The 11,056-nt window shown below is 31.9% G+C and overlaps 1 protein-coding gene across 1 annotated transcript; it reads right to left on the bottom strand.

Annotated features, from left to right (window-relative positions):
* Positions 1-2,477: 2,477 nt before the first annotated feature.
* On the bottom strand, positions 2,478-3,017 carry LOC111890736 (uncharacterized). The gene has a single exon (XM_023886823.1). It carries the CDS (start codon positions 3,015-3,017, stop codon positions 2,478-2,480), a length of 540 nt encoding a protein of 179 aa, XP_023742591.1.
* Between the last annotated feature and the right edge of the window lie 8,039 nt (positions 3,018-11,056).

The raw sequence follows: 11,056 nt of genomic DNA, 5'->3' as shown, positions 1-11,056 counted from the left end.
TTGGAGTGTTAATCCAATGTTCTTCTGGAATAACATATTTACTTGCGATGCAAAGACTGGCTCCTGTATCAATAGAACAATTTAAACCAATTTGTTTATATCCGGCGAATCTAAATGTACCTTTAACATAGATTGAATTAGGATTTGAGATAGTATCACGTTTTTAGAGTTCATGACTTTTGAATCAGTCTGAATCAGTGTTTGATTTTGTAGATGAAGAAGATGATGATTCATCAAGAGGTTCTTTAATCAATGTGTAGAAGACTTGTTCATCTATAGGCCTAAGGTCCATAGATGACGCTATTTAAAGGAGTTTAACCTTTGTGGGTAATCTTTCCTATTAGGACACTCATTGGCATAGTCATTCTTCACTGCAAACCCAACATCTGCAATTCTTTTTATTTTTCGGACAAAATTTACTTTTGTCTTTTGAAAATCTTTTGATTTTTGGAAATATTTTCCCGGTTTAAACCGTCTAGTATTTTTCTGTTTTGAAAATCTTTTGCTGTTCTTTTTTGAATATTTATTAAAAGATTTCCTTGAAGAATTTTTGTTTTATGGGTAATTTTGCATCCATACTCTAAGGGTTTTTCTTTTGTTAAATGATTACAACAATTTTTGTTAAAACGTTTTAGTCTTTTTTGTGGGTTTGATAGATTACAAATTTCTGAATCTCATCAATAACAGTTCTTTTAGCAAAAGCAAGACCGTAAATTGTGGCATTTGTAGATTCGGTTATAAATTTGTTATGAGATTGTTGTCCTACAATAGGAATTTTTAATAGATACCGTTTGATCAACTCGGGATATAGAGTTGAATCATTTATTTTGTAAATATTTGTTTCATAGTCACAGGTGCAATGATCTAGAAAGCAAATATCACATATGGTAAGATTCGTTTTGATCTCTATTATTTGTTCATTGGATTTGTCTTCTATAAGATCTATACCAAGGAACATCATGTAGATGGCATCAAGCATGTCTACTATCATTGAGTTATGCTAATCCATTTTGTATTTTTGATAAAATTTTGAACAATTCCTGATGTTTTATGGTCAAACACTAAAAGGATAGATTCTTTTGTTGCATATTTTTCTTTGGTAGTCTGAATGATTAGACTTATTTCCGAAGTCCATCTGTCGATAAATTCTTTTCTATTTGTTTCAATGTTGTCAATATTGAGAATGTTTGTTCTAAACTGGTTTGGATTTCCAATTGGAAGATTTGGCATAGAACCAGTTCTATGACCTTGTTCAGTTTTTGGTCTTTTTCTTCTTTCACCTTGAAAAGAAGATTCTCAAGGAAGATAAAAAATTGGTTCGGTCTTATTCATCCTGAATTTAGGCTCTATATCAGAAGAAAGAGATTCTACTTCTTCTTCTGAAATATATACATAAGTTTCTTTGTCAGATGTTTCTTTTATGACGTTAATCGTTTCATCAAAGTGGAAAAGTTGTTTAAGTTCCTCAAATGTAGAGATTTCTTAGTTTACTGTATCCTTTCCTTTAGATTCAGCAAGATCTAGTAACATAAGAGCTTGATCAAGAATCAAACATTTGATCCATTGATTATTAATTCTTCATCTTCATAGTTATCCTAGAAGAATTTTTCTACTTTAGATAAATAGTCTATCATGTTGACTTAAAGTAGTCTTTAGGCCATGACATAGAACTGGGATTCCTTGAGGAGTTCTTCATTTCCTACATTATAATTAGGGTATGAGTACTTACCAGTGAATGGATTTTTATTGATTAATTTCTTTGTTGCAAGAACATTTTTGAAGTTCTTTTTGCGTTTCATTAATAACTTTAGCATCAATGACTTCTAATTGGTTTGTAGTTACTAAACCCTGGTTAATCATTTGATCAATCTTTTCAGATAGTTTTTCAACCTTTTCATTTAATTGATTAAGTGATTCTTTGATGTCAACCATAGATGTCATCCCATAAGTTGTTTCATTTGATTTTGCACTTCTTTTAATCTAAGATTAAAATCTTTCATTTGGTTTGTAAGAACAACTTTATGGGCAACTTCTTTTAGTAAATCATCGAATTTTTTAGAAATTTTATTAAAAGTTTCTAGTAGTTTTGAGTTATGTTCTATTATGTTGTTCATTTTTTCTAACCAAGTAAAAAAATTTCAAACTGATTGTTATCAATTTCTCCTCCGTTTTGAAGGGTGAGACTTAAATCTTTCTTAAATTGATTGAAAGATTTATTATTTTTTGATATATCTTTAGAAATATCTTTCTGAATTCCAAAATAGAGATTTATTTTGAGTGTATTTAACCAGCATCTTACGACAATTTGATTTATATTGTTATATAGGTTAACTAGGGTTTGAACGCCTACTTTTCCTGAAGAAGAAAAATCATATTCTTTTTGCTATGTAGGATCATCAAGATTTTTAAGTCTCAATGATTTACCCTTTTTGTAAATATTAGGAAGGTCTATCTTACTCATCTATTACTTCGCTTAGTTAGCTGATTGTTTGATTTAAATTATCAACTCTAGAAGACATACTTCTTATGCTTTTGAGTATATCTCTTGGAGTAGGTTCTAGAGATTTAGATATTTCACCTATATGAAGAGAATCTATTAAGATTCTAGGTGGTAGCTTTTCTCCTAAATCTTTTTTGTTTATGGCTATGTTTAAAGCCAAAAAGCTATCTTGAGGATCTACGTCACAAAATTGTTTATCTTTGACATGTCCTATTTCTGAGAATACATCTTCAAGTTCTATGCATTCTTCTTTTTTATAGTCTATGCTATGATGACTATTTGTCAATGCATATCCTATGAGGTAGGTTGATGTGAAGGGTTTATCTCCTGGATTCATGAGATAACTTCTTTCAAAGTGATGAATAAAAGATAAAACCTTATTTAAGTTTGCTGATTTCATATCTAAGGCAAATTTAGGATAAACTGAAAACATGAATTTTTGGTAAGCTAGATTTCCTTTGACTGCACCAAGAATACAATCTTGTAGATGATTGATTCTATCATCAATCAAGGCCATTTTTATTGGAGAATTAATTCTTTCTTGAAATTGAGATTTAATTAGAATTTTTACTACTCCGATGTGGACCATTCTAATTTTAGATCTTATTTCCATGGGTATATCTTTTAGGTTACTGTTTATCTGTTCTTTGGTTAATAGTGGTAGATAAACAGATCATGTAGTACCTTTTATGTCGACAGACATTTCTTTTGTACTAACGAAGTAAAATATTTTGTTTTTTCTTTTTAACGTATTCAAAATATTAAATCTTGAGGGGACGTTTCTGAATATATTTTCTTTCTTTATTTTAATATATGTTTTCTTAATTTTTGAAAGAAGTTATTGTTTAATCATTAGGTTTCCTTGAAAACCATCTTCATTTTCAACGAAGCTTAATGTATGATCTAAAGGTTGTTCTTTAGAATATCCTCTACCTTTATTTTTTAAGGATAAATACATAACAAGGCTCTGATACCAGGAATTTGTTGTTCTTCAGAATCTCCTCTACCTTTATTTTTCAAGTTTAAATCCATAACAAGACTCTGATATCAGGAATTGGTTGCGGATGAAGTTATTAGTGGTAGATAAACAGATCCTGTAGTAACCATTATTTAATTCAAAATTTTATGTTAATGTTCCTATGGTTAGCTTAAAATTGCCACTTTGGTCCAAAAAGGTTTGGACTAACACCAGAGGTCCAAACTTTTTACTTTGTTGTGAGTTTGGTCCAATTTGCTTTAAACTTTTTTCAAATGACAGATTTGCCCCTATTATTTTTTTATATTTTTCTATATTTCAATAACTAAAAAAAGAGAAAATTTGTGTTGTTACCCCTCCCCCCTCTATCTCTCTGTACATCCCCCTTTGGTTGTTAATCGACAGATCGAGTGCTATATCGTCACCTTTGACGTAGGTGCTATAACGACTCTGCCCCCTTTCTTCTCTATCGATTCTTCTACTCCGATAGCAGTGGCGAGCTAAAGGTGGTGATGACTTTCAAATAGGAGGAATTTCGAGAAGCGCTTTCCAGATCAAAGGGTGTTGACTGAAAACCTTTGTTGTCAGGTGTGTTCTTGGATCTTGAGGGTTATAGTCTGTAGGTTTTTGGGGATTCAAAGGGGTTTTGGAGGTGGTTTCCGACAAGATTTGTAACGTCCCAAAATTCAAGCACAAAAATTTCATTTTTGATTAATTAATTCATGAAACATTCATTAGAAAATATTGTATAAACATATCATCTCAAAACCAAGTATCATAATTGAAACCCACAACCATGAACAAATGTCATATCAGAGTACAATCCCAGAAAACACCGTGCGGAAAATCATATGTTTGTGTGTGATGCCATGCTACGCCGCCGGCTCCTTCCCCTTAGATGAAGATGTACCTGAAACCAAAAACTAAAACCGTAAGCAAAAAGCTTAGTGAATTCCCCTATCATACCACATACCATACAATACCATCGGTATCTTTCAACCGGTAATCGTCATCGGTATCTTTCAACCGGTAACTGGGGACTATTCCACCCCTACCACTAGCATACAATAGCAAGATATAAGCACACATTCAGACATATCCGGGTACTGACCTACCCCTTGGTCCTAAGGACCACTATCAGGGAAACTATCCCTATCATGTAACATATCGTACAGATATAACTCATCACCAAACGTATACCAGACCAAAATAAATTATCATAAAGACAATTATCTCCTAAATACTCCTCAATGGTGGGCCGACATTGTGGCCTTAGACCCACCCCTACTGGAAGGTAACTCACCTCGTAGCTGCTGAACTGTGCGGGAATCCTCTGACTGCTGCCACTGCTCCTCTTGAAATCCTCCGGCTATAATTCCCACAAGACACTTAGTTAGAAACTGACATCTACCCTTAGGGTAAAACAACCATGTTACCCCTTGACCAAGTCAAAGTTAAAGTCAAAGTCAACTTCCAGTTGACCTGACTCGCCGAGTTAACTCGCCAACTCGTCGAGTCCCTATCCTTCCATCAGACCTCATACCCGTCTCTACTCGTCGAGTTAGGCGATGACTCCACGAGTTTTCCTTCTAAATGAACACCGACTGAATCCACACCCGACTCGCCGAGTTGTATGAACAACTCGTCGAGTTCATCATCAAATGATACTCATGTCCTGTCTTGACTCGCCGAATTGTATGAACAAGTCATCGAGTTACTCTGCATCCTATGAACACGTTCTGTCCTCGACTTGCCGAGTTGATGAACAACTCGCCGAGTCCGTTCATGCACTCGCCGAGTACCATGAATTCCCAGAACACTTTGCTTAGTCCAGAACGTTGGGTCACCCCCGGGACTCCTAAAACCCTTCCACACTCAATTGGTCCTTATGACCCTCACTGATATGGGACCAAAACCCTTGGACTCGCCGAGTCCAGGAAATGGACTCACCGAGTCTATCACATTCCTTACTAAGAACTTCGATTTCTGATGTACAACACTTAACCAAATGATAGATCCAGTCCCCTAAACTCGATCTAGCACATAAAGTTACAAACTTTATGTGCATGCATTGGACATTAGAGCTTAAAAGGATCTAAAATGGTTCTTTTGTTGCATGGGGCCTTCCTTGGTGCAAAAAGCAACCTAGATTTGACTTGTGGCTCATAAAATGATATGATACAGAATCCCAAACCCCCAACCATGTTTGCAAACATGGTGGCCACCAAAAATGGCTTATAAAAGCCCTAAATCACCTCAAAGAGGGATCTAACAAATGAATGAGCAAGGTTCAGACTTTACACCTTCCAAAGACTGCAAATGATGAACCAAACTCGAATCCTTCAGTCCCCTCTTGATCCTTCTATGCTCTTCCTTCTTCCTTGAGATCAAAACTCACAAGAATCACTCAAAAAGCCTTATATCTTCTCAAAAACGGCTAGGGTTTGCTATGAGGAGTGTTTGGGAGCATAAAGGGGGAAAGGAGGCTGCATAAGGTCGTTTAAATAGGGTGCAAACCCCTGGATTAGGGTTTTTTTCCAAACAGCGGCTACTCGCCGAGTCCGCAGCTTAAACCCCGCGCCTCATCCCGCATCTATTCGGCGAGTCAGTCCTTCGACTCGCCGAGTCCAAGGCCAAAAATGCAAAAATAAATGAAGATTTGATAACAGAATACATACCAAGAACCAGGTGCTACAAGATCGATGGTTATGGCGGCGATTTTGGCAAGTGACGGTGTTCATAGCTTTATTTGTTTCATGAAAATTTGATTTGGGAATTGAAATGGTTTATTTGGAGAGTGGGTGTAAATCTATACATTTGAGAATGGGTGGAATTTTTTTTATTTTTTTTAAATCTAAAATTAGAAAAATAAATAAGAAAAAAATTAATAGGGGTAAATCTATCATTTGCAAAAAGTTTAAAGTAAATTGGACCAAACTCACAACAAAATGAAAAGTTTGGACCTCTCGTGCTAGTCTAAACTTTTTTTTTGACAAAAGTGACAATTTTGAGCTAATTACAATGAACATTTGTACAAATTAGTCAAAAAAGAAAAAAGAACGAAAAAAATAAAAAAAACTATAAAACTGAGTATATATTGATAAAAAAAGTTTAAAAAAAAACATTTAAAAAATAAAACTAAAATAAAATAAATAAAAAAACATAAAAACCGAATATACTATAACCTAAAAAAGTTATTTTTTAGTTAAAAAAATATAAAAAATTAAAAAAAATAATAAAAAAATGAAAAGAAAAAACATTTAAATGACGTTCTATGGACGTTCGGCGCACATGATTATTCTCACGAGTCCGTATTACGTTCCATGGACGTGCGTCGCGTGCGAACGCATCACGATCAAGTAAATGAGTTGAACGTTTGTGCCCTTGACGAAATGATTGGTGGATAATAGTCCTCACAGTTCCTAGCAAATTTTGGGTTCCTACCAGATCTGGAACCGATATATATATATATATATATATATATATATATATATATATATATATATATATATATATATATATATATATATATATGAGTGAGATTAAATGAGAACACCTAAAAGGTTAAGAACGCGAGAATGGATCTGGACCATCTAAATATTCAGATTTGAGGCTATTATCAAACGGGTTATTTGTGTAAAATGTAGAAACAACCGGTATTAAAGTGTAACTTGTAAAAGGTCATAAGGCTATAATGGTAATTTCAACTTTAACTCATTCCTATAATTTCTCAATCTCTCTCATAATGTCGTTCAAATTACTTCCCCCCTCTCCACCTCTTTTTCTCTCTATACCTAGGGTTCAATCAATATTCAACCTCATCATCTACATTCCACAATTTCTTCTTCTCACAGCCTCCCTCTATCGCACCATCATGTGTCACAGCCTTAATCAGACCATCACAAGTCGCCAACTGAAGGGTTTATGGTTTTATCGACTTTTCAGGTCGTGCATCGATTTGGCTCTAGCCACCTATTACATACCATGATCTCTTCCTCCCTCAGCCATCGTTTTTCGTAGTCCTATTCGGACCATCGCACCATGGTGGTGTGTGTATCACCCCAACCCATTTAATCACAGTGATAGAATGTTCCTTTCTCCTTAATGGCAATCTGAAAAGAATTGAGGAACTAGGGTTTTTTGTGACTCACCATTCGTCAAAATCTTCCCACACCCAAGGTTTGCCGACTATCAGACCTATTCCGCCGTCCTTCTTTTCACCGATATGCACACATCCTATTTTCTTCATTTTTAATTCTATAAATTTAGAAGGCCCACCTGACTTTGCTCATTGATTTTAGTTAACATTTGCTTTTTACAATATCTTAGGATTTTCTACTAAGCTAATCGACTGTGCATTTTGAATTGATGCATTTTGTTTTGGGTGTTGTGAATTAAGAAAAGAGGAATCAACATGTTTGCTTTTTGGTGCTTATGTTGGTTCTCAGTTTATAATATTGGGTAGATGTTCATAAAAAACCAAACATCTCTTTTCTTGTATTAACTTTATTTTGATTCATTTGATTCATTTTTTTTTCTTTTATCTACAATTGATCTCTTTTTTTTGAAGTATTATTAGTAAATTTTGGTTTTGGACTTATTTTTAGTGTTTGCTTTTCTTTTACTAATCATAAATTTAATTCTATGATAGGAAATATGGTTATATAATCATAGACGATTAAAACATGAATTAGATTAATGTGTGACAAATTGGCAAGTGATTTGCTTATAATCTTATTCACTAACGATTAAAATGACAGAAAATACAATAGGTTTGATTTTGCATTTGTATTTGATTATAATCGTTTTCGTTTGGGTATTAATTTGTTGTTTTTTGGCTTATTCACTATGTAACAGGACGAAAGAAGTGCAACGAACGTGATGAATTTTCATGGGTTAGATGGGTACTTGGGATCTCTATTTTAATATTTCTTGTTGCGATTTTTTTTCTCTAGTGTGTTTATCATTTGTGAAGATAATTGTTATATATATATATATATATATATATATATATATATATATATATATATATATATAGGTTAGGTTATAATGTGCATGATAAGTATTGTGTGGATGTAGGGATGAATGTGGACCAAGAGTTTAAAATACATATTCTAATAGAATACATATTCTGATTGAATACAAATTCTAATAGAATAAATATCTGATTAAGTGAACATTTTGAAGAATAACAATTTTTTGAACCATGAGTTGAAGAATAACAACATTCTTAAAGAATAATCATCTATTATTAATATTCTTGAAGAATCTAAGGTCCAAAAATAAAAACAAAAAATCAATTTTTACTGCCACATTCTATAAAAATACAATGTCATTTGTTGAATTTTTGTCATGTTCTCTAAGAATACAAGCTTTATAGTAAATCATTCTTGAAAAACTCTTCATTCTATAAGAATACAATGCCGTTCATGAAAGAATCTTCATTCTCATTCTTCCTAGACATGAATTTATTTCCTTTGACTTTAGATCTTCAACAAACGAGTAAACAAAGACCTGTATTAAGAAATAGAAATAAGCATGGGAGTAAGATTATACAAATAACATGACTATTATATTATGATGTTGCATTTTCAAAGATAAGATACTAATGAATATGTAAAATTAAAGAAGAATGAAAGCACAGTGGGTATTGACCCCCAACTTCTAAATTATATAGTGTCTTCCTCATAATCTTAATTCATTAGTATAATCATATTCAACCTAATCATAATCACTTTCAAATGAAAATAAGAATAACATGTATTATAAAGGTCTTGTATTGCCTCCAACACAACTTATTCCTAATTCAAGATCAAGAAAAACGTACTCTTTAGAACAATGAACACACGAAGCATATTTTTTATGGACTTCTCAATATCTTTGCCAATCAGTTCTAATCTACACTATATTTGAAGAATTGATAATAAGAGAAACTAACCTAGAAAGACCCCTGTTTGTTTAGCCATGGCTGCAAGGGAGACTACCGATCAGGTAGCATACTCGTCGAGTCGATGATGAAGAATAAAAAAACATAATCCCATACATGCTTATGATTTCTGAGAAGGATATACCTTAGCCAACATTTTATTCCTCTGATGCCTCTGTAACTATCGCTTTCAACATAACCGATTTATATTGAATTAGATATTGAAATTTTGAACACGAAGATGGAAAAATTAAGAACCGATTAAGAGATGGGGGTGATGATGAACGAGAGGACGAACGACATAAAAAAAGACTTTGGTCAACACCATCAGATTCTTTGGGATTGATGTTGTGTATTGACAATATATACATTAGGAAGATCAATTTTGGATCTGAACCAAATTACATTTGATCTGATTTGAGATAAGGGTAGGATTGAGAACCAAAATAATTTTGACAGATTTTTTGCGGAAGAACATACCTCAACAGATGTATAAGTTTCGCATCGCAGAGATGATAAGAAGAATGAAAACGTAGATAGGGAAAAGATGATTGAGAAGATAGGGTTTTAAATAGAGTAATTTACCTAAATTAAAGGGTGGAAGATTTAATTAATTATTTATTAAAATTAAATAATACTTAGCCCATATTAATCCTTATATCCACACAATATTTGTTCATCCACATTTGAACCTACCTCAATATTTATATATATATATATATATATATATATATATATATATATATATATATATATATATATAGTGTGTTGTTCACTTCTAAATGAGATTTTGTATGAATCAGTTGAAGAAAAGTTGTTTTTTTTTTTTAAAATAGTTAGATAAAAAAAGTATGAATATTCAAAAGCCTCATTTTAAAAAAAAAATCTGATAAAAAATATTTTTATTAACGAAAAAAGAAAAAAATGATTAATTCACTTTTTAGGTAGTTACTTTAATTATCACTAGATTTAAGGAAATCATAATTTAATATTAATATGTTAAAATTTAATTTAAATGAAAAATGTCTAATTTACCCTTATAAAATGATTGGTACAGAAGTGTTCTTGTGTTCTCAACCTTTTAGGTGTTCTCATTTGATCATTTCCCCTATATATATATATATATATATATATATATATATATATATATATATATATATATATATATATATATATATATATATATGCTTAGGATATTCTATTCAAACTAATTATTGTACATCTATCGTATGCTATGAAAATTACTAAGAGAATAAGTTGTTTAGAAATGTGAATACGTTAAACCTTACAAGAATATCGTTATTTTCATACATTCTTGTTAATTATTATTTTTTTGTTCTCACACATTGTTTTTCACTTATTTTCATTCTAACAGAATACGACCCAATAAAACATTCTGACAACATTATGACATAAATGAGAATAATGATAATAAGTGTATAATAACCTTATATAAGATTTAATTAGTGATAGTGTGTTAATAACAATAGTTATGTAAGATTGAACGTATTTATATTATCAAATAACATATTTTCTTTATCATTCTCATAACATACTATAGATGTACAATAATTAGTTAGAATACTTAAACATAACTCTCTCTCTCTCTCTATATATATATATATATATATATATATATATATATATATATATA

Source organism: Lactuca sativa, chromosome 5, assembly GCF_002870075.4.
Source record: "Lactuca sativa cultivar Salinas chromosome 5, Lsat_Salinas_v11, whole genome shotgun sequence".
NCBI classification, from domain to species: domain Eukaryota; kingdom Viridiplantae; phylum Streptophyta; class Magnoliopsida; order Asterales; family Asteraceae; genus Lactuca; species Lactuca sativa.
The sequence above is the reverse complement of the archived record's forward strand: the minus strand, read 5'-3'. Positions and strand labels throughout refer to the sequence as shown.